The sequence below is a fragment of the Lutra lutra genome, chromosome 3 (assembly GCF_902655055.1).
Source record: "Lutra lutra chromosome 3, mLutLut1.2, whole genome shotgun sequence".
In the NCBI taxonomy this organism is placed as follows: domain Eukaryota; kingdom Metazoa; phylum Chordata; class Mammalia; order Carnivora; family Mustelidae; genus Lutra; species Lutra lutra.
The window spans coordinates 104827988-104848354 of NC_062280.1; the positions used below are offsets into that span (position 1 = coordinate 104827988).

At 44.2% G+C, this 20367-nt stretch overlaps 1 protein-coding gene across 3 annotated transcripts in view; it reads left to right on the forward strand.

Annotated features, from left to right (window-relative positions):
• Positions 1 to 798: 798 nt before the first annotated feature.
• Positions 799 to 20367, forward strand: part of CFAP221 (cilia and flagella associated protein 221) — an 81543-nt gene continuing 61974 nt past the window's right edge. The window contains exons 1-6 of one of the 3 annotated variants that reach the window (XM_047722592.1): positions 799 to 1185; positions 2688 to 2873; positions 5072 to 5172; positions 12472 to 12558; positions 12679 to 12777; positions 14406 to 14506. In XM_047722592.1, the coding sequence (XP_047578548.1) occupies positions 2735 to 2873; positions 5072 to 5172; positions 12472 to 12558; positions 12679 to 12777; positions 14406 to 14506 (527 nt within the window). In that variant the 5' untranslated portion in view covers positions 799 to 1185; positions 2688 to 2734. Of the gene's footprint in view, positions 1186 to 1237; positions 1948 to 2687; positions 2874 to 5071; positions 5173 to 12471; positions 12559 to 12678; positions 12778 to 14405; positions 14507 to 20367 lie in introns of those variants that run through there. The other 2 variants (XM_047722590.1, XM_047722591.1) reach the window with 2 other exon arrangements.

Sequence of the window (20367 nt, forward strand, 5' to 3'; positions counted from 1 at the left end):
AACCACATACGGCACAAGTGATGTGGGTGTGGGGAAGGCAGATATTCTTATTGGATTCCTACTATAATTTCTTATCAACACGAAGCCATAAATAATATCAAGCAAGTGTCAAGGCATACAATGAAAAAAATGAGACAGGGACAACTCCTGGGAAGAGAGAAGCTTGAAACACACTCATGTAGTGTTTAGTGTCCATGGGTGAGCAGGACGGAGCAGACACGGCAGGAAGTCTAGGGAGCAAGTCCAGGTTTGTGGTTTACAACTCCTAAATATCAGTATCAGAACAGAAACAGTTCCTTCAGTGAATAACTTGCAACAACAGAAAGATACGGAGGGACCATCTGTCAACTAAAAGACACCTAAAGGACCTATCAGTCTATTGTAATGTGTGGGTTTTATTTGAATTCTGATTCATCGTGGCAACTCTAAACGTGACATTTATGACACTCGTGGGGCAATTAAATTAATTATTTAAGGCACTGGCATTGTGGTTACGTTTTTAAAGAGTTCTTATCTTTTGGAGGTATTTCTGAAATATTTATGGATGAAATGATGCCTGGGATTTTCTTCAAAATGATACAGGTAGTAGGGGAAAGGTGCAGACGAAACAAGATTGACCGTGATTCGACCATCGTTACAGATAGGTGTTGAAGGTTCATCGTACTACTCTGCCTACTTTCTTACGTGTTGGAAATTTACCATAACGGAAAATGTAGAACAAACTATACTTAAGTATTAAGCGATTCCGTGGATGAAGGTGTGCCGGGAAGCCCCGCCCACTGAGCTGGGGAGGCCCCGCCCCTTTGGGCCCACCGCCCTTCCGCGGTCCGCTCTCTCAGGGTTCCAGTTTACGGTGTCTCCCGACTTTCTCACTTCCCCTCGGGAATCCATTGCCTTCGCATCTCATAAATCGCTCTCTCTGTTCTCCAGCCCCCACAGACTGCTCCGAGTCCCCAGAAGTCACCTGCGGCCTCCGGACCTGGAGCCGCCGCCGCAGGGCCTTCCCCACCACCCCAACCCCCGCAACCTCCGCCCCACATCCCTGGGGAGTTTGGTCGCTTCCGGCCGCAGACACCGCCCGGGAGCCTGTCCGCGTCGTCATGGCGACGCTCGGAGCCGACGCCGACGCCTAGGCCGACGCCGACATGGGCGCCAGCCGAATTCCGCCCCGGAACCATCTCCTGTGTGAGCGGCTTGGGACCTGGGGCGCGGACTTGGCCCCCTGGGCCGCCGCTGAGCTGCTCAGGCAGCCTGAACCGGGGGCGGGGGCGGGGGCGGGGGGCGGGTGTCTCGCTTCGAGTCAGCCTGGGCTGGGGTCAGAGGAGAGAGAGGTCCGGCCTAAAGAGTTGTGTGAGGATGGGGGTGCTGCGTGGGTTTGGGGTCGACCCCGACCCCTAGAAGGAGACGGAGTAAAGGGGCTCTGAGGGGATCAGGCGTTTGGCTAGGGTGAGAGGGCCTGCCGGGTAGAGAGGATGGGGGCAAGGGGACCAAGGACGGGGGTGTGCGAAAAGAGACGGGGTTCACCCGGGAGTGAGTGAACTGGAATAGGAGCTCTCCTGAAAATGGTTTAGCCCTTGTTCCTGCGAAGTACAGGCAGGGAACTTGAGGCAGCCACGAAGAGGGAGCCTGAAAGTGAACTAGAGGCAGGTTTTGTTGAAGGGATGGAGGGGAAGGACACTGTTGTGGGGGAGGCTGTGCTGAGGGGGAAATCTTCAGAGATGCTAGTGAGAGGAGGTGGGAGGAGGGAAGGGGAAAAAGAAACTTCCAGAAAATGACTATTAAACATTGTCTTCATTGTGGTTACTGTATTTTGCTTGGTGCTGTGGACTGCAGGGAATCTAAAGTTATGAGCCTTTTCCAGGAAAAAAAGAGAGAGAAGCACATAAAGATCCACATATGATTTTACATTCACTCTCAGAGACATCGCAGAGCACCCCCCCCAAGCATGTACAAGGACCCCAAATTTAGAGACTTAGCTGTAGAAGATGGCAAGATATATAGGCTTTATAAAGAGTGTACAAGGCAATAAATCATTAAGACCCAATGAGTAGTAGAGGCGTTAATTGCTGAAGAATGTGGAAGGGTGTTGGGGTCAGCATAGACTTTATGAAGAGAGTGGAACTTAACATGATAAGGAAAAGCAAGTCTGACAAAGGGTGCCCGTGAACCAGGACCCTAGATCCTAGGGCAGAGCTTCTAGGAATGCCTTCTGTGGTGCTGGAGGAGGTCCACTGGCCACTCCAACTTCTCATCACTCCAGAGACGGACCCTGGAAGTTGGCCCCAGGATGCCAAATGGTAAAGGGTTTCATGGTCACATGCAACTAAGAGACCGATTTGGAGAAATCTCAGAAGAAGCTTTTCCAATTTGATTTATTTTTCCATTCATATACCCCTCCTAATAGCTCAAAAGCATCTCAGGACTACATTTTGGGAAAAGCTTTTGAGGAGAGAGAATGAAGGACAACAGAAGGGTTTTGAGCAAAGGCATGATATTGGGTTGTGATGTGTGACACAAGATTAATGGGACATCTCTGTGTGGGAATGGAGTGGCCAGGAGAGGCAGGGAGGCAGGGAGAGCCTGGTACACACAGTCACAGAGGTACATTTGTCAAAGACTGAGAAAAAAAAAATATGTGTGTGGTTTCTCATACTGCTACTGTTTGGTCCCCCCACCCCCACCCCCAGGAAATGACCTTTGGCTCTAAAGAGAAGACTCGATTTTTCATGATAAAATGGCAGTGGTGAAAACCCCCAGCAGAGAACTGGGCAATGCCCAAGAACCATTTACTAATGTATCCCCCCTCCTTTTGAAGAGGCTAGTGGAGGAGCCCAAGAAAAGAAGAGAAGTACCTAATCACCTTTTAGAATCAAGTAAGTAAGTAGAAAAGAGATTTGCTTTACAATTTACATCTTACCGGAGGATCCAAAGTCCAGAAAGCACAATGGGATTTTTGGTGCTGATTTCTCTATATTGTTTAATGGGCTATATTGTTTTATGGGCTCACAATAGCTTTTAATATTAAGCTGTTATGGTTCTATTTAGGTCCATCCACTCGTGATAGATTCTTTTGATGTAAATGAGTCACCAAGTCACCAAGTTCTATTGCTTCCTCTAACAGCTTACCTATCTGTCCCCACTGCCTTGTTCCTCATCCTCAGCAGGGTCACTGGGTTATCCTAGTGCTCTCCTCTGTATCACCTTCACACCCCGTCAGTCAGTTTCCTTTGTGCAGTCATCGCTGGCCCTGCCCCTATCTTGCTCAGATACGTTCAGTGGTTCCCTTGCATTGGGAAGAGGGTTGCAATTTCCTTCACTTGGCATTTGGCCCCCTCTGCTGTGGATGCAAGCCCGCCCACCGAGCACCATCCCCACACTGTGCACTGCTCTTTTCCAGCTCCAACCACACAGTTACTCCTGCTTCTTCAAGACCACATGAACTTTATACCTGCTTGCCTTTTTCCATGCACATCCTTTCCCTGCCATGCACATGGAAAGCCTAGTAAAATCCTGTAGCTAGTATGTAAGAGGCTAATCATTTTGCCTACATTATTCTCACTTAATCCACACAATGTCAACGTTCAGTTTTTATCTTACTGGTGGGGAAGTTGAGGCTCAGGGAGGTCAAAGGAATTATCCATGGTGGCACAGCTGGGTGGAGAGGTGTTGTTCTGTCACGGTCGCCCAATCTCCAGCTATCTACCAACATACTAGGCCGCTCCTCACTCATCTTTCAAGGCCCATCACAGATGCTGAAATGTGGTATTTCGGTGTGGCTTTTTCATCACCATAAAACTTACTGAGTGCAAATTAGTAGACTTGACTCTTTCTGGGCATCAACAGAAAAATACCGGTTTTGGGTCTATTTTGCGGCCCTAATAACAAAAGCAAATGTTCAGCATTTAACAAGTTTAGCAAAGAAGGTTCATTTCAATACTTAAAAAATGATCAGATAACCCACAGTGATCACCCATCCCCCAGAAACATCATCCTGACCCCATCCCAATCCTTTGGTTTGGCCCAAACCTGATGACAGTGTCGGGTCACCTGGTGAGGAGAAGACCACCAATCATTTCATATGCACTCCAGATGTTTATAAGAATCACAGCAGGCTAAGCAATGGAGGAGGGTGTCTCAGGCTCATGTGTGTTTGGCAATAGCCAAAGGTGAAAGGTCATTATGTGTAAGAAACTGAACAGCGCCTTCGTATTGAGGGAGGCAGTTCAGTGTTTGGAATCGGACAGACCTGGGTTTGATTTTTAACTCCTGGCCCTGGGCAAGTTGCTTAATTTTGTTGAATCTCAGCTCCTTCACCGGCACAATGGAAATAGTACCCACTGCATAGGGCTGGAACAAAGATTATGAACAAATGCCTAGTGGGTTGCCATGGGTTCTCTGTGCCTCCTCTACATGTCTCAGCTCCTGCCTCATGAAGAGCTGGGGAAAGTATTATAGATCCGGACACTTTTGTGAGATCGGCTGTTTTAACCTTGTTCTCAGAACTGAAGAAAAAAATAAAAAAGATATTCACATTACACTAATAGCAGTTTGAGACTTTACTGTCCAGAGCAATAATGACTCAGAGCTTTACGATTATACTATCACATTGTAATTCTATTTGGAGGAAACCCAATGATAACAGGTAAATAATCTAGTGATGAAACTAAACACTTGGAGTCTTTGAACTGTGTATTTGTTACATAGTAAGTCACATCAGGGTTACCCAGAGCAGCAAAGTTAGGGTGTGTGCTATTGCAAACTCATGTTTTGTTATGAAGACTTGTACAAAATGGGAAGAGCAGATTATTTTAGTGGGTAATAAACAATACATGTGAATTTGTGTTGTGATGATAATTATCTCCCAAACGATGTGTAAATATAGAAGGAGAAGCAGTACAGTTCATTTGGAATAGATCATTGATCTTGTTGACAGCTGTATCCTCTGTCTGAAACTTTCATATGCTAAAAATACCCTAAATTAAAGAAAGCCCACATTAATAGGATCTTTATTTATTGAATATTTTCTCTTATGTCTCATCTCATGGTGTACTTACCTACATTGTTTTTATAGAGGTTTATGCGAAAGTTGTGAATAATAAGGTCATACAGGCAAAACCTGGCATATTGCATTTTGGAGGCTACGAAGTAGAAAAACACCACCAACAGATTCTGGTAGGTATTTTTTAAGTGGGGTAATTAATCATGGTAACAAAATGACATGAATGTTCTCCATTTATATAACTCATTCATTTAAAGAGCAGCATTATCTGCAGAAGCACAGATGTGAGTTGGGCCAGAAAGTTGGGTCTAGGATGAGAAATTTTAAAGCCACACCAGTGTCCTTGGACAAGCTACTTTCCCCCTGCCAAGGGCTCCTCATAGCATTCTTTCCAAAGAGGTGTCATTGTTGACCCACTCTTAGGGGCTAGGAACTGTGCGTGCTGTCTCATGGTGATCGCGTCTCACATGATTGGATTTCATCCTTACCCTAGCTCTGTGGAGGTTGTAATATTATTCTCATTATATGGATGAGGAAACCAGGATTCCAGAAGTTTCAATAGTTGGTTCAAGAACACACAGTTAGTAAAAGTGATAGAGACTGACTTTGACTTTTAAGCTGCCTTCTTCCAAACCAGTGCCTTCCTCCTCCAAGCCTACACAAGTGAGGCTTCAGTGAGCTTTCTGTTTCACGCACTCGGGTCCAGTGCTCATGCCTAAATCAGCCGTTCTGGCCCGAGAGATTCAAGCCAGGTCTGGGTGGCAAGGGTCCGTTCTACTGGACAGGCTCCAGGAGGGGCAGTTGAAAGGATGGACTACAGCCCACCATGGAAGGGTCCCCTTCATTGACCTGCGGGTTCAGACTGGGTGGGCCTGGGGTGGCTATAGCATTCCTAACTCCTATGCTTAGAGGACCTGAAATTTTTTTTTTTTTTAAGAGGGATGGGGAGGGACAGAGGGAGAGGGAGAGAGAATCTTAAGCAGATTCCACATCCAGCCCATAGCCTGTCAACCCTGAGTTCATGACCTGAGATGAAATCAAGAGTCAGACACTGACTGAGTCAGACCGACTGAGCCACCCGGGAGCCCGGGACCTGAACATTTAAGCTCTATAACCTCGCTGACCTCACTTCAGTTCCCTAAAGTCACACTGAGCAGGCGTCTCAGAACTACTCCTGCTGGGCTCTGGGTCTGAACCAAATGACCTCCGTGCGTGGTTGGAGGGGAGCAGAGGCAGCCTCCCTCCTCATGAGCCCTCTGAGACTCCAGCTTTGTACACTACGTTCCACCTCTGGTTCTGTCACCAGCCACCACAAAAGTCTCTACTTTTGGCGGGGGGGAAGCTGACAAATGCTAAAGCTGTCGGGAGGTAAAGTTAGGTTTCTATCAAGCAGTCCCCAACAAACAGATGATGCCGTTTCCGTGCATCCTAGTGCATCGAAGTGGGTAGAGAGAGAATAAACCCAGAGAGAAACCTGTTAGGTGCCAAGCGTTTCCTCTCAGAAAGAGGGTAAGGTTTTAAAACAGTCTATTAGACAATCTGCCGGTCAACCTATAAGCATGCACTTCTTAGAACAGAGCATCAAAGACCAAGGTTAGTAAGTGGTTTCGGAGCCTACTTTTTCTGGTGTTAGGTTTGCTGTCTCCATGGTGATAGGGTAGATCTAAAATAATTATCTTTCATAATTGTTCATTGTTTATAATGAATATAGGAATAAACAATTCACTCCCTACCCTCCAGTACCCTCGCTCCTCTTATTCCTCCACCCAGTCTACTCCTACCCTAGGCAACTGCTCATCCGCTTTCTGTTAGCATAGACTTAACTATTCTGGATTGTTCATGTAAATGGAATCATGTAACATGACGTAGCCTTTTGTGACTGGCTTCCTCCATTTAGCGTTGTTTCCTAGGCTCATCCACCTTGTAGCATCTATCGGTACCTCATTCCTTTTTGTGACTGAATACTATTCCATTGTACGTCTCTACCACATTTTGTTTATCCATTCATCAGTTGGTGGACATTTGGATGTCAACTTTGAGGCTATTATGAATAACACTGTTAGGAACATTCCTGTACATATTTTTATGTGACAGATTTTCATTTCTCTTAGATATATACCAAGGAGTAGAATTGTTGGGTTGTAGGTATGTTAGTTTTTTGGGGCTGCTATAACAAATAACCAAAAATTGAGGGTCTTAAAAAAAATAGAAATTTATTCTGGAGGACAAAGTCCAAAATTAAGGTGTATGCAGAGCTGTGCTCCTCCAGAGGTGCTTGGGGAGAATCTGTTTGCCTATGGCAGCTTCTGGCAGGTGTTCCTTGGCTTGTGTGTTTGTAACTCCACTCTTTACCTCTACCTTCATATGCCTTCTCTGGCTCTGTGACTTCTCCTCTTTAAAAAAGGATACATCATTGGACTAAGACCTACCTGGGTAATTCAGGAAGATCTCATCTCAAGGTCCTTAACTTAATAACATCTGCAATGATCATTTTCCCAAATAAGGTCATATCCACAGGGGCTAGGTATTAGGATGTGAACATACCTTCTTGAGACCACCATTCAACTCACTGTTGTTGTTGTTTTTTTAAGGTGATAGAAGCTTATTGAATGCACCACAAGGGAGTGGCAGGCAGGACAGCAGAGGAGAAGCCATCTGCTCAATTCACTATTTTATTTGTATTTCTTTATTTGCGTGCTTTATTTGCATTTCCCTAATAAGTAACAATACTGGGGGGGGGGGAAGCTTATGGAAACTTCCAGCTGGCTTAGTCAGTAGAGCATGGTACTCTTGATCTCTGGGTTATAGGTTTGAGCCCCACATTGGGTGTAGAGATTACTTAAAAATATTTTAAAAAACAAAGAAAGGAAAAGCTTGTGGGAGGAGAAACCACTTGAGATAGCCCAAAAGGAAAGAGAAGTGGGAAGAAGGTATTCAGGGCATAAAAGAAGACATTGAGAGAGGTCCAGGGTGCGTGCTCCTTATTTGGACACTAGTGTACAATCTAGTTTACCTGGATTGTAGGGTTTGGGGAGGGAGATAAAAGCTTCATTCTGTTGAAGAACAGAGACCATCTCTTTGATACAGCACAATGCCTAACACATAGAAGTTACTCAGTAAACACTTCTGAATGACCCTGAGTTCACTTCACTGGAAGAGAATGACTTGGTGAAGACTCACACACTCCCAGGTAAATACAGTGTAAAGTCTATATAATCATACTGCTTCTTTCAGACATGAAAACAAGCAGGCACAGATAAAAGTACAAAATGATTTCATCTTAATAACATTCTGGGAGATCTTGGGAGGGCCAGCCTCCTGTTTCCATCAGCAAAGTTAAGAGGAAGCCTAAGGCAATTACCTTGAGATTCTTGCCAAAGAAAGGGGAAAATCCAGCTCTGCTTTTATCTTGGTTTTGCTACAGGAAACTATGCAAATTGCCCAAGAATGGAAAGATAGAATGTGGGTTTAAAAACCACAATAAATTGTTCATTAACATTCGAGATTGATCCAGATCTGGTTAAAGGATTTAAAGCATTTTACTTGGATTCATAGTGAGATCAATGCTTTGACTTACTTTAAAATTTGAAAGAATGGTTCCCAGGTTCCTCAAAACAAAGACCTCTTAAATTCTCTTTCCCTCTGCAGAAAGATTTTGTTTGTCTGGAAAACTATATTTAATAAGTAAATAATTAGGTTTCTCACAAGACAACCAGTGTTGATGTTGCCAGCCCAAAACAAAGTTGTTAGAAATTAACACTTTCTTTAGGCTTTCTGAAATAATAGCATTAGTTTTCAATTCCCTATTGCAACCTTTAACACCACCCCCCAACATATAGCCAAATATTACATCTTTTATTATAATGAATGGGATCTATGTTGTTTGATTCTTTTAAAAAATTTTTTCTAATGATATATCTATCCATTTTAGAGAGAGAGAGAGAGTCCACGTGCACAAACCAGTTAGGGGGAGAGGCAGAAGGAGAGGGGAGAGATAGCCCCCAAGCAGACTTCTTGCTGAGTGGGGAGCCAGATCCATTGCTTTATCCCAGGACCCCAAAATCATAACCTGATCCAAAATCAAGAGTCAGAGGCTTAACCAACTGAGCCGCCCAGATGCCCCTTTAATTTATTTTTATTTTTATTTATTTATTCTGAGCGAGAGAGTGGCACAAGCGAGGGGTAAGTGGTGGGGAAAAGGCATAGGGAGAGCAAGAATCTCAAGCAGGCTCCATGCCCAGTGTGGAGCCCAACACCGGGCTCTCAATCTCATAACCCTGAGGTCATGACCTAAGCTAAAATCAAGAGTCAGAGGCTTAACCAACTGAGCCACTCAGGCACTCCCCTATGTTGTTTAATTCTTTAAGAAATGAATTCAGGGGCACCTGGATGGCTCAGTGGGTTAAGCATCTGCGTTTGGCTCAGGTATTGATCCCAGGGTCCTGGAATCGAACCCTGCATAGGGTCCCTGCTCTGCTGGGAGCCTGTTACTTCCTCTTCTACTCCTCTTGCTTGTTTTCCCTCTCTCGATGTGTCTCTCTCTGTCAAATTAAAAAAGAAAGAAAGAAAGAAATGAATTCAGTATTTTCTAATTGGTAATTTTTTATTCATTTGACAATGTAGATGTTACCTACTGAATTCCAGTGCTCATCCTTCACATACAAATGAGTTGTGGGCATATTTGAATTTGTTCTGCCACACTCAGGTTGGAGGAAGCGACAGGTTTCTATATGTTTTTAAAATCAGGATGTGGCCCAGCCCTCACCCACAGGTGCTGGCTGTATCTTCAGTCTCAGGAGAGCCAGCGCCTGTCTCCTCCCTTGGGACCACTCAGGGATACGGGAACACCTGAACCCGCTCAGTGGCTTTGAGCACAAGACCTCTGGTCTCCAGCCCGTGATGCTGCCTGTTGCAAATTGACCTAAACCCACAAAGTGATTAGATATTAGGTAGATATTGAGAACCTGACCCTGAAGGGAGGTGGGAGTCAAAGGTCCCCTCCCAGCAGCCTTGCTACCAGGTGTATCTGCGGCTATGAAACAGGTCCGAGAAGAAATTCTGCCATGCATACGACACTCAACAGCAAGCAGGCAAGAAAGAATGACCATACCTGACATCTCCAGGAAGGCCCAACCATAGCTCCTTGCAAGGAAGCTTTGCTGGCAGCAGATCTAGTAGGTCCACTGATAGGATTAGCCTACCTTCCAACCAGCTGACAGGATTTTTTTGTGCTGTGCAAAACACAAGACCCGAGGGAGTCCTGGGTCTTTGAAGGTCATGCTAAAGGATCCTGGGTTCTGGGCTCACTGGATTCTCAGATCCCTTTTGTTTAAGAGCAGGAATGCCTGTATGAAAGTTCTGGTAAATACACCTATCCTGATATTGTAGACCCTCTAGTGCCAGTTCAGGTGAGAAGGATTGAAATGGCCTGAGTCACCACCTCTGGAGTATGGATTCGATTAGGCTCCCACAGTGTCTACTAAGCACTCCTGGAGTACAGATTACTGATTTCTTCTAAGGTTTACCACCCTTGAGATGCATATTAAAGGCAGTCCCTACACCCTTGTTTGTTGCCCTGTCCTTACTGGATTTAAAAAAAAAAAAAAGGTTTTTTTAAAAGTGACAGCCAATATAACCACTTCTGTTCCCAGTTCTTCCTGAACTCTCTCACTCAAGGCTTCCAACTCCAGGGTCCCCCTTGATGACAAGCATGGGGACAGAATTCTTTGTCAAGGCTTCCAGGCCCTGGGGCTCTATGGCTACCTACCCATCCCCAGGCAGGTCCCACCACCCCAGGATTCTGGGTGTGATGGGCACAGGCCCCAGGCATCCTGGGTCCCAGCATAACTATCCCTCCTCCCCACATCTCTCTTGGAAGGACCATCTTGTCGGTAGAGCCCCAGGAGCCCACACCTTCACCAAGACTGCCCCTGTGCAGGGCCCTTTGGAGGTCCAGAGCAGCCTGGAGAATTTTTTTTTTTTTTTAAGGCTTATAGCATATTTAAAAAAAAGAAAAGATATGCCAAAACAGGGCATAAAACAGGGTCACTTTAGGAATGTTCACAGGTGACAAATAAGAGTTTTTAACAAACCCAAACACCACTGTAACCTCATCAGGAAGTAATGTCTGAATTTTAATTTAGGGCTTCAGTGACCATGAGGCCTTGGGCAATGGGCCCCATGACAGGCCCAGCCTCTGGCCTGGACTTTGGAAACAAAGGCCTCTTAACTGTCCCCTGGCCCAGGTGAAGCCCCAATTCCCAGATCCCGAGGTTCTTGGTCCCATCTCAAGCAGAGGAGGAAAACACTCCTATTTAGAGACCCATTTATTTTATGAAGCAAGTTGTCCTGCCTCACAGCGGGGGCCTTTTCCGGTCACCATCCACCATCAGAGAACTCCTGACTTTCCTGACTTCCAACTTCTTTTCCATTTTCCCCAGGCATGGATTGGAGGCTGCCCTAGCCACACTCTTTTTCCTGATTTTTTTGACCACCGTAGTGTCGCCGGGCCCCCAGGATCAGTGGCATATAATTTGAAGTAGTTGTGGGAGTTGGTGGGTGGCTGACTTTTTAGCCGGATCACAGGATGAAATGGAGTTGTGAAAATTCATAAGTGATAGGAAACCTGGTTCATATTGGAGTCGGGAGGCTGTCACACCCCACTACTCCTCTGTGACTACAGACCCCGTAGGAAGAGATGTACCTTGCAAGTCCATACTTTAGGTACTACTTCACTGACCCCAGCAGGAGGAAGGAAGATTTTCCTTCTCCCCAAGCAACAGCCCAGCCAGTGAGAGACAGTTATAATCAACCAGTGAACAGTCCTTACACTTCAAATTCCCAGTTTACTCCAATGGACTTTTGTTTATAAATAGTCCTCACCCCCTTCCCTCTTGCATCTCCCTTGGTCTGGGACTTGTCTATGGTTTTGCAGCAGCCCTCTTGTCCTAGTTTGCAAATCTGTGTTATTCTGAATAACCCCACTTTTTGCTGGCAGAGTAACTGGTGGCTTTTTTGTTTTGTTTTGTTTTTGAGGTTAACAGAGCTCAACAAAAAGGCACACGTGGTAACTGGTCAGAATTGGGAATGTGGGCTTTGTAGAGGAGTTTACTGTCTGGGGGCTGCAGGCTCTAGTAAGGTCCCTAATCTGGGCAGAAGGCACTTTGGTATGCTTTATTATCCTTTAATGGGTGTTGTTTTCAGGGTACTTGGCTAGCTCAGTTGGTAGACCATATGACTCTTAATCCCAGGGTTGTGAGTTCAAGCCCCACATTTGGTGTGGAACCTACTTCAAAAAAAAATTGTAAGTGGTGCTGTGTTTTACTATTCTTTAAATGGTGTATGATGCTTTCAAATCTTCTAAAAAGTGAAACAATAAATTTTGTCTCCTCAAATCTCTTTAGGAACAAGATGATGAGATATGCAGCTAGCTAAAACAATGTTTTCCCTAAGTGCTTCTCTTTCTCTCACAGCATCTGGTCAATATTTCCAATGAAGATGTACATGTGCATATTTTACCCCCTCAAACCAAATACTTTCAGATCAAGTATTTGAAAACGGTAAGCACGGCCTGTTGCCTGTTCTCCATGGGGCTCTCTTTGGATTGTGACTTTCCGTGTGGTGGGTCTGCTTGGGATGCATGTGTAGTATGCCGCCACTACAGCCCACTTGTCTTCTAGGAACACCGCCTCGTCCCTGGCTTGTCCCTCACAGTCACCGTTACGTTTTCTCCAGATGAGTGGCGATACTATTATGATTGTATTCGGGTTCACTGTAAGGTAAGTTTTCTTAAGATTGTTTTTTTGGAGGGTAAGGGACAGGACGATGTCAAAACTTATACCCTGAGGGAAGAACAGAGGGAAATGGAGCGATAAGTGTGGTTTCTCACCCAGCCCGTGTGTTCCTTGGGCAGCCAGTGTGAGTAGCATGGAGGGTCCTTGTCTGGTGACTTGGGTTCTGGGTGCAAGAGCAAGAACCAAGAACCAGGGCAGAGCCATGAGACATCATTTGCTTCAGGTTTCCAGCCTGCCCTGACCTGGAAACTCTATCATGAAGCTGTAGGAGTTGATTTAAAAAAAAAAAAAACTTTGTCAAATAGCTTAAACAAACTCCTTGAAGTGCTAGGCTTCTAAATTAGCAGGATCCCCGAATTGTGATTACGAACCCCAGGGACTGGATGGTGTCATGTTGGAATGTCCTCAGAGGCAACCCCTGGGGCCTGCAGAGAGATAGGAGCCTGGGTGGCCTGACCTCAGATGGCTGGGCTGTGTGGGTCCCTGTGAGCCTTTTTGAGGTCACCAAATTCATCCTGTGGCCTCCAGCCAAGGCCAGCTCCATGTGCTGTCAATCCATCTCTTCTAGCGGCCCCCCATATGTCCCTTTGCTCCCCTAGGCCCAGTTCTTGCAAGTCGAGAAGCCTTAAGGGGAACTAAAAGTATGCCTTAGTAACCCATGAGTTCCAATCTTTAAAAAGAAAATTGAAAAGCTAAACTGAAAACAAAGGTAGGGTATGGCTTTCAGCAGGAGCACCTGCACCAAGAAGATGAGTCTCGAGGACAGGCATGGTACAGAGGGCCAGGGCCCATCTCCTGCTACTCAGGGGTAAGGCTAATATAATACTCTGCAAGGATGTAATGCTCTTATCTCTTTCAGGCCATCATCTGCCTTAATTCTTAAAAATAACTTTATTTTATTTTTAAAAATTGTTTAATCTTTAGTTTTTTTTTTTTAAAAAGATTTTATTTATTCATTTGAGAGAGAGAGAGAGAACATGAGCAAGGGGAGGGGGAGAGGGAGAGGAAGAAGCGGACTCCCCGCTGAGCAGGGTTCCTGATGCAGGACTGTATCTCAGGACCCTGGGATCATGACCTGAGCTAAAGGCAGATGCTTAACTGGCTGAACCACCCAGGCTCCCCTTAAAAATACCTTTAAAATAAAGGCAGAAGTATTCCCATTTTGCAAAGGAAGAAACAAGGCTTGGAGTGGTTTTGTTTAAGGTCAAACATGAAGCGGGATGGCCTGCAACCCTCTGGGCCCAATGTCAGTTCATGGTTTATGGTTCATTGCTCTCTGTTTCTTTTGGGCTCCTACAGACTAGGTTTGCTTATAATTTTCTCAAATAGAAGTAGGTAGATTACTGTCTTTGTATCTATAGGAAAACATTGTTATCTTTAGCTTTACTGGATAATAGTGAATATCACTTCAAGGAAATGTACTTAAAATTTCCTACAGTTTGTTTATAGTTGGGAAAGCTCAATATTTCTGGTGTTATATGTAAGCACTCAGGCTTCTTAAGGAAATGTTTTTTGGTGATAGCAAACAACATAAGAAAGTATCTACAAGTTCATTTTTGAAAATTAGAGCCTCCAGTATAGTAAACTTGACTTTTTCCCTCCATTAATTTTAGGGAGATGACACTTTGCTTATTCCCATCCATGCCTATCCTGTCATGAACACATTGGACTTTCCCTCATTTATAAATCTATCCAATGTTTTCCTTGGTGAAAGGTGAGTTACCAAGATGAACTACCAAAATGTTATAGGTCATGAAAAGCTAAGGTATATGCACATAGAAACTTAGATTTGTATTTTTCCTAATGGCAGGTTATGCTTGTAGCTGAGTTAGACTGGACTTATAGTTGGAAAGGCAAAACAAGGGGCCCCTGGATGGCTCAGTAGGTTAAGCATCTGCCTTGGGCTTGGGTCGTGATCCTGGGGTCCTGGGTTGAGCCCTGCATCAGGCTCCCTGCTCAGTGGGGTGTCTGCTTCCCCCTCTACTGCTCCCCCTGCTTAAGCTCTCTCTTTCAGATATATATATATATACATATATATATGTATATATATATATGTATAAAATATTTTAAAAAGAGTGCCTACCTGGGAGAATTGTCCTGAGGATTTAAATAGGTTAAAGTAGAACTTAACAAATAGTTAACAATAGTTAACAATATTTGAATGTTTGAATTATGCAATATTTGAATATTTTAATACTTAATAATAGTAAGAACAGTGCTTTGCATGTAGCTACTGATTTAAATTAGCTATCAGCCATCATCAGTGCCATCATCATCATCACCAAAGAGATTTTGACCTAAGTAATGTACAAGTGAGATCCAGACAGGTTGACTCACACATCAGCAAAGGTAGACAATGTATAGAGAAATTGTGATGAGAAGCTTGGAATGGAAAGGCTGGTGGCCAAGTTGAAGGTGGGCTTCCAACACTGAGTGATGGGGTAAGAGCTGAGGGGCAGTTGTGAAGCTCCAGAAGAGCATGTCAGGGACTGTGCCTCTGCTGGGGAGAGCGGCCCACTGGCAGGTCTGCAGCAGGGCAGGGAGGAGGGGCCCTTTTCTCTTGGCCTTTATATGTTAAAAAACAAAAACAAAAACAAACAAACAAAAAACCTGTTACTGAGATATAATTCACATATGATAAAATTCACTAATTTAAAACATAAAGTCTGATCATTTTTAGTACAGGCAGCCATCACCACAAAGAGTTCTTGAACATTTTTTTCATTACCCCAAAAGGAAACCCATTACCCATCTCTCATTTCTCCTTCAAACTTCTAGTCTCAAGCAAACTCTACTTTACTTTCTGTTTCTATAAATTTGCCTATTCTGGACATTCATATACATGGGAGCATACATTAGGAGGTCTTTTGTGACTGACTTCTTTCAGTTAGCATAAGGTTTTCCCGGTATCAGTACTTCGTTCCTTTTTATTGCCATTTAATATTCCATTATGTACACATACCACATTTTATTTATCCATCAGTTGATGGATATCAAGTTGTTTCCACTTTTTTTTTTTTTAAGATTTTATTTAATTATTTATTTGACACAGAGAGAGAGAGAGACAGCAAGAGAGGACACACAAGCAGAGGAAGTGGGAGAGGGAGAATCAGGCTTCCCACTGAGCAGGAAGCCTGATGCAGGGCTCAACCCAGGATCCTGGGATCATGACCTGAGCCGAAGGTAGATGCTTAACGACTAAGCCACCCAGGTGCCCCAGTTGTTTCCACTTTTTGGCTACTTTGAATAATACTGCTGTGAACATTTGTGTGTATGTTTTTATTTGGGTATATACGTGTTTATTTGTGTTGGGTATATACCGAGGAGTGGAACCGCTTGGTTATGTGGGAACTCTATGTGTAACTTTTTGGGGTACTTCCAGAATTCTTTCCAAAGGGACTGCACCATTTTTAATTTCTACCAGCAGTGTGTGAGTTCCAGTGGCACTTATATTTGTGAATGTCAGAGGAGAGCAGCTCTATCTACAGCTAAAGAAAAATTCCTGTATATTATGGAGAAGGACAAAGGTTATGGGAAAACACAAATCTAACAGAAGGTAGCTTCAGAGAATGTGTTTTCTCTCTGCATGTAGAATCCATTCAGACAAAATTGCCAGAAGTTACAAGAGCTACATTTAATACCACCAAGTCTGCTTTCTTACTTTGAGGTTGCTTCTGGGGAGAAGCAACTGTGGTCTGGATAGGGCCTCTCTGAGGACTGGATAGCCTTTCCCACAAGATCATGAAGTGTACTTGTATATATTCATCAACCACATTTGCAACTGGCTGGATTTGATGGTTATAAATTTTCCTTGCTGAAATAAAATTCTACGTGGACATTTGCCTCTAAACAACCATGGCGGCTTAAGATCTGGTAAAATGTATTTTGACAGCTTCTGTAAATAACAAAAAGTTGCATTCTGGTCTCTGTCCAACATCTCTAAACCAAACACTGTGGGGTACAGAGGACTTTTAGTTCTCTTTCCCTTTTGGAGGTTGAAATTCTGCTTTATAACTAGTCTAACCACCATGGCTGATTAAATTTCATAACCACTTTATATTTTAGGGAGTATTACAGACAAAATACAATTTTCCCGGGGTGCCTGGGTGGCTCAGTAGGTTAAGCCACTGCCTTCGGCTCAGGTCATGATCTCAGGGTCCTGGGATCGAGTCCTGCATCGGGCTCTCTGCTCAGCAGGGAGCCTGCTTCCCTCTCTCTCTCTCTCTGCCTGCCTCTCTGCCTACTTGTGATCTCTCTGTCAAATAAATAAATAAAATCTTTAAAAAAAAAATACAATTTTTCCCGGGGGTGGTTGGGTGGCTCAGTTGGTTAAGCATCTCCTTTCAGCTCAGGTCATGATCCCTGGTCGTGGGACTGAGCCCCACAACTGGCTCCCTGCTCAGCAAAAAGTCTGCTTCTCCCTCTCCCTCTGCCCCTCTGCTCACGCTTTCTCTCTTTCTCTCAAATAAATAACTAAAGTCTTTTAAAAAGTGCAATATTCCCCTTCCTATAGATGCAAATAACTAAGAACATGCTTTTATTAGGTGCTGAAATTTGGTATCTTTCCATTCCTGTGTTTCTAAAAAGATTCACATAGATTGATCAAGCTCTGTAGTTTCTCTAGCAGTGTCTACCTGGTACCCAATAACCAGTCAAAATCTGTAACAAACCCAGTCAGTTGACCAGTTCTCTCCATGTGGCATCAACATGTCTTCCTTGCACCAAGATGACTGTTGTCCAGTTGGTTAGTGTGCTCTAGACAGGCTTACATGAAAGTCACCTGGGCCCTTTCCTGGACTCCCTGTCACTTCCCCATTTTTCACTCAACCTGGTTGGTCCCATGGCAAGGCAGTCATGTTGCTCCAAAGCAAGTGGAACTAAGAGTCCATCTCAGGGCTGCAGATGCTGTGTAGACCACAGGGTCACATTAACAATGCCAGCAGAGCAGGTCCCTGGCTACACCATCCCAAACCTGGGCTGGAACTTTTACATCATTAAGTTTAAGAATTTACCAAAGGATGCTTTTCTTTAGGCAGTGAACCTCATGGCTCATTCAGAAAGTGTGGGAATACCCAAGGTCAGAATAGGATGTCCAAATGAAACCTAGTTCTCTCACTGCCCTATGGTTGAAAGCATGTGGGCTACAGGAGAATGTGAGTAGCACTGGGAGGGAAAGAGCCACAGTGAGGGTGACTGGCATAGACAGCAACCAGGTCCTTTTTCGAATTGTGCAAGTAAAGAGCCTCTGCTTGAAGGCCCCACAAACCAGCTGTAACTGGGTTAGAATGAAGGGGTCAGAATGACTACAACACAACATTGATCTTCAGAAGGATATTTTTGAAGCCCTCCCTACTCAAAGAGAATAAATTCACATTTTTCAGTTCATCCGGGGAAACACTGTCCTTATGCTAGGGACTCATTTTTTTACATCCCAGAGTCAAAGTTGACACGAAGGAGCAGCGACTTTTTATGGAAATATTCTGACAAGGGGGACTTGAACTCATCAACACACCTGTGCTTTATTTCAGCCCCTACTTTGAGTTTATCGAGCAGCAGTGAACTTGTATTTCAAAATTGATATTCAGAGGAAAAAAGGCACTTGGTAACAGCCTGAATTTTTACTATATGAAAAATTCTATCATATTTTATAGTTAAAATTGCTTTGATTTAATACCCCTTTGCTGACCTAATATCTTATGCCAGTTTCTTTTTGTGAATTTTAACAGGAAATGAAAATCATCCCATTCCTAAACCTTAGGGATCTATATCAATAATGGAAGGGCATAACTGCTTCCCTCTTTCATTCAGCAGAAGTGGGTGCCAACTTGAGACAGTCACCAAAGGAAACTTTCAATGGAAGGCCTACACTTTTTTTTTTTAACAAAATGTTGAGTTTTAGACTTTTGACTCCTAGGGAAAGTGATGGAAAGGCTAGAAAACTGAAAATTTGGGAAGCAGTATTGACCTTATTAAGGCCTCGTTTGAATATTGTAATACTCTGCTTTTCTCCCTTAGATTTTGTACAACTTTGATTTGGAAAATTGCTTGATTGGTTTGCATGGGGCTAAGGGACAGAGTGGTACCAATGTTTGGCCAGCACCTAGAACAAATGAATGCGTGCATAGAGGTAGTAATGAAAGGTGGGGTATTTCTGTTGCTTAGGTTCCTGTAGGCATTGAATACATTCTTGGAATGATTCCTTAAACTCCATAGCATATACATTTTGTGACTTATATGAAACTACCAAGCTGCTATCATGAACTAAGCAGTAAGAACATTTTTTTAAAGATTTATTTGAGGGGTGCCTGGGTGGCTCAGTGGGTTAAGCCTCTGCCTTCGGCTCAGGTCATGGCCTCAGGGTCGTGGGATGGAGCCCCCCATTGGGCTTTCTGCTCAGCAGGGAGCCTGCTCCCCTCTCTCTCTGCCTGCCTCTTTTTTCTACTTGTGATCTCTGTCAAATAAGTAAATAAAATCTTAAAAAAAAAAAAAGATTTATTTGAGAGAGAGAGCACGAGCAGGGAGAGAGGGAGAAGCAGACTCCCCGCTGAGCAGGGAGCCCAACACGGCGCTCGATCCCAGGACCCCGGGATCACAACCCAAACCGAAGGCAAATGCCCAACCCACTGAACCACCCAGGTGCCCCAGCAGTAAGAACTTAAAAAATGAACTACATTTTAAATTCTACAAAAAATATCCAGGGGCCAGTCCCCAATTCTGATATTTAAGAATATAACACAAAGAGTTTCCGTGTCTCCCTAAAGCACATTACTGGAAGCAGCAAAGACAAACACTATAGTTTTTGGTGTTGGAGACACACTCCTAAATGGAAAGTGTTTTCTGGGCATGTCTCCTCCTTGCTTGGTTTATACAGCAGACAGATCTCCCACCAAGCCCTGTCCAAGAGGCCACATCTGGTCACTACTGCTGCTGTTCTCCATGCTCAGCATCCAGGTCTCTGATACCTGCACGCATGCATGTGCACATGCACACACACACACACACACACACACATACACACACACAGTGTACACATACCTGTGTGCTCTTCCCATGGTTTCTAGAGGAGCACCTGGGTCTCTCAGTCAGTTAAGTGTCCAGCTCAGTGTTGGCTCAGGTCCTGATCTCAGGATAGTGAGACTGAGCCCCACGTTAGACTCCAAGCTCAGTAGGGATCTGCTTGGATATTCTCTCTCTGCCCCCCGCCAAGTAAATAAATCTTTAAAAACAAGACAAAACAAACATGGTTTCTAGAATGTGATTATTTCATGCTTGTCGGAATACTTAAAGCAGAGTAACTAGCAACAGTCAACTGAATTGTGACTCTTTTCTTAAATAATTGCTTTTTCTTCAACATGCCTGAAATAGCTCATGGAAATTCCTTATCTACAGCCATTTCAATATCGAAATTATTTGAATGCAAATTACTTTGCTTTAAAAATTCATGTCTTACTCTTCCTGTGAGCTTTTTTTTCTAATAGTTGCTAGTGGGTAAGCCGCAAGACCAAGCCAGGTCCCCTCCGTGCTGTGTCAGGCCCAACGTGACAGGTCCCTCAGCTCTGAGGAGGTATGTTTGGA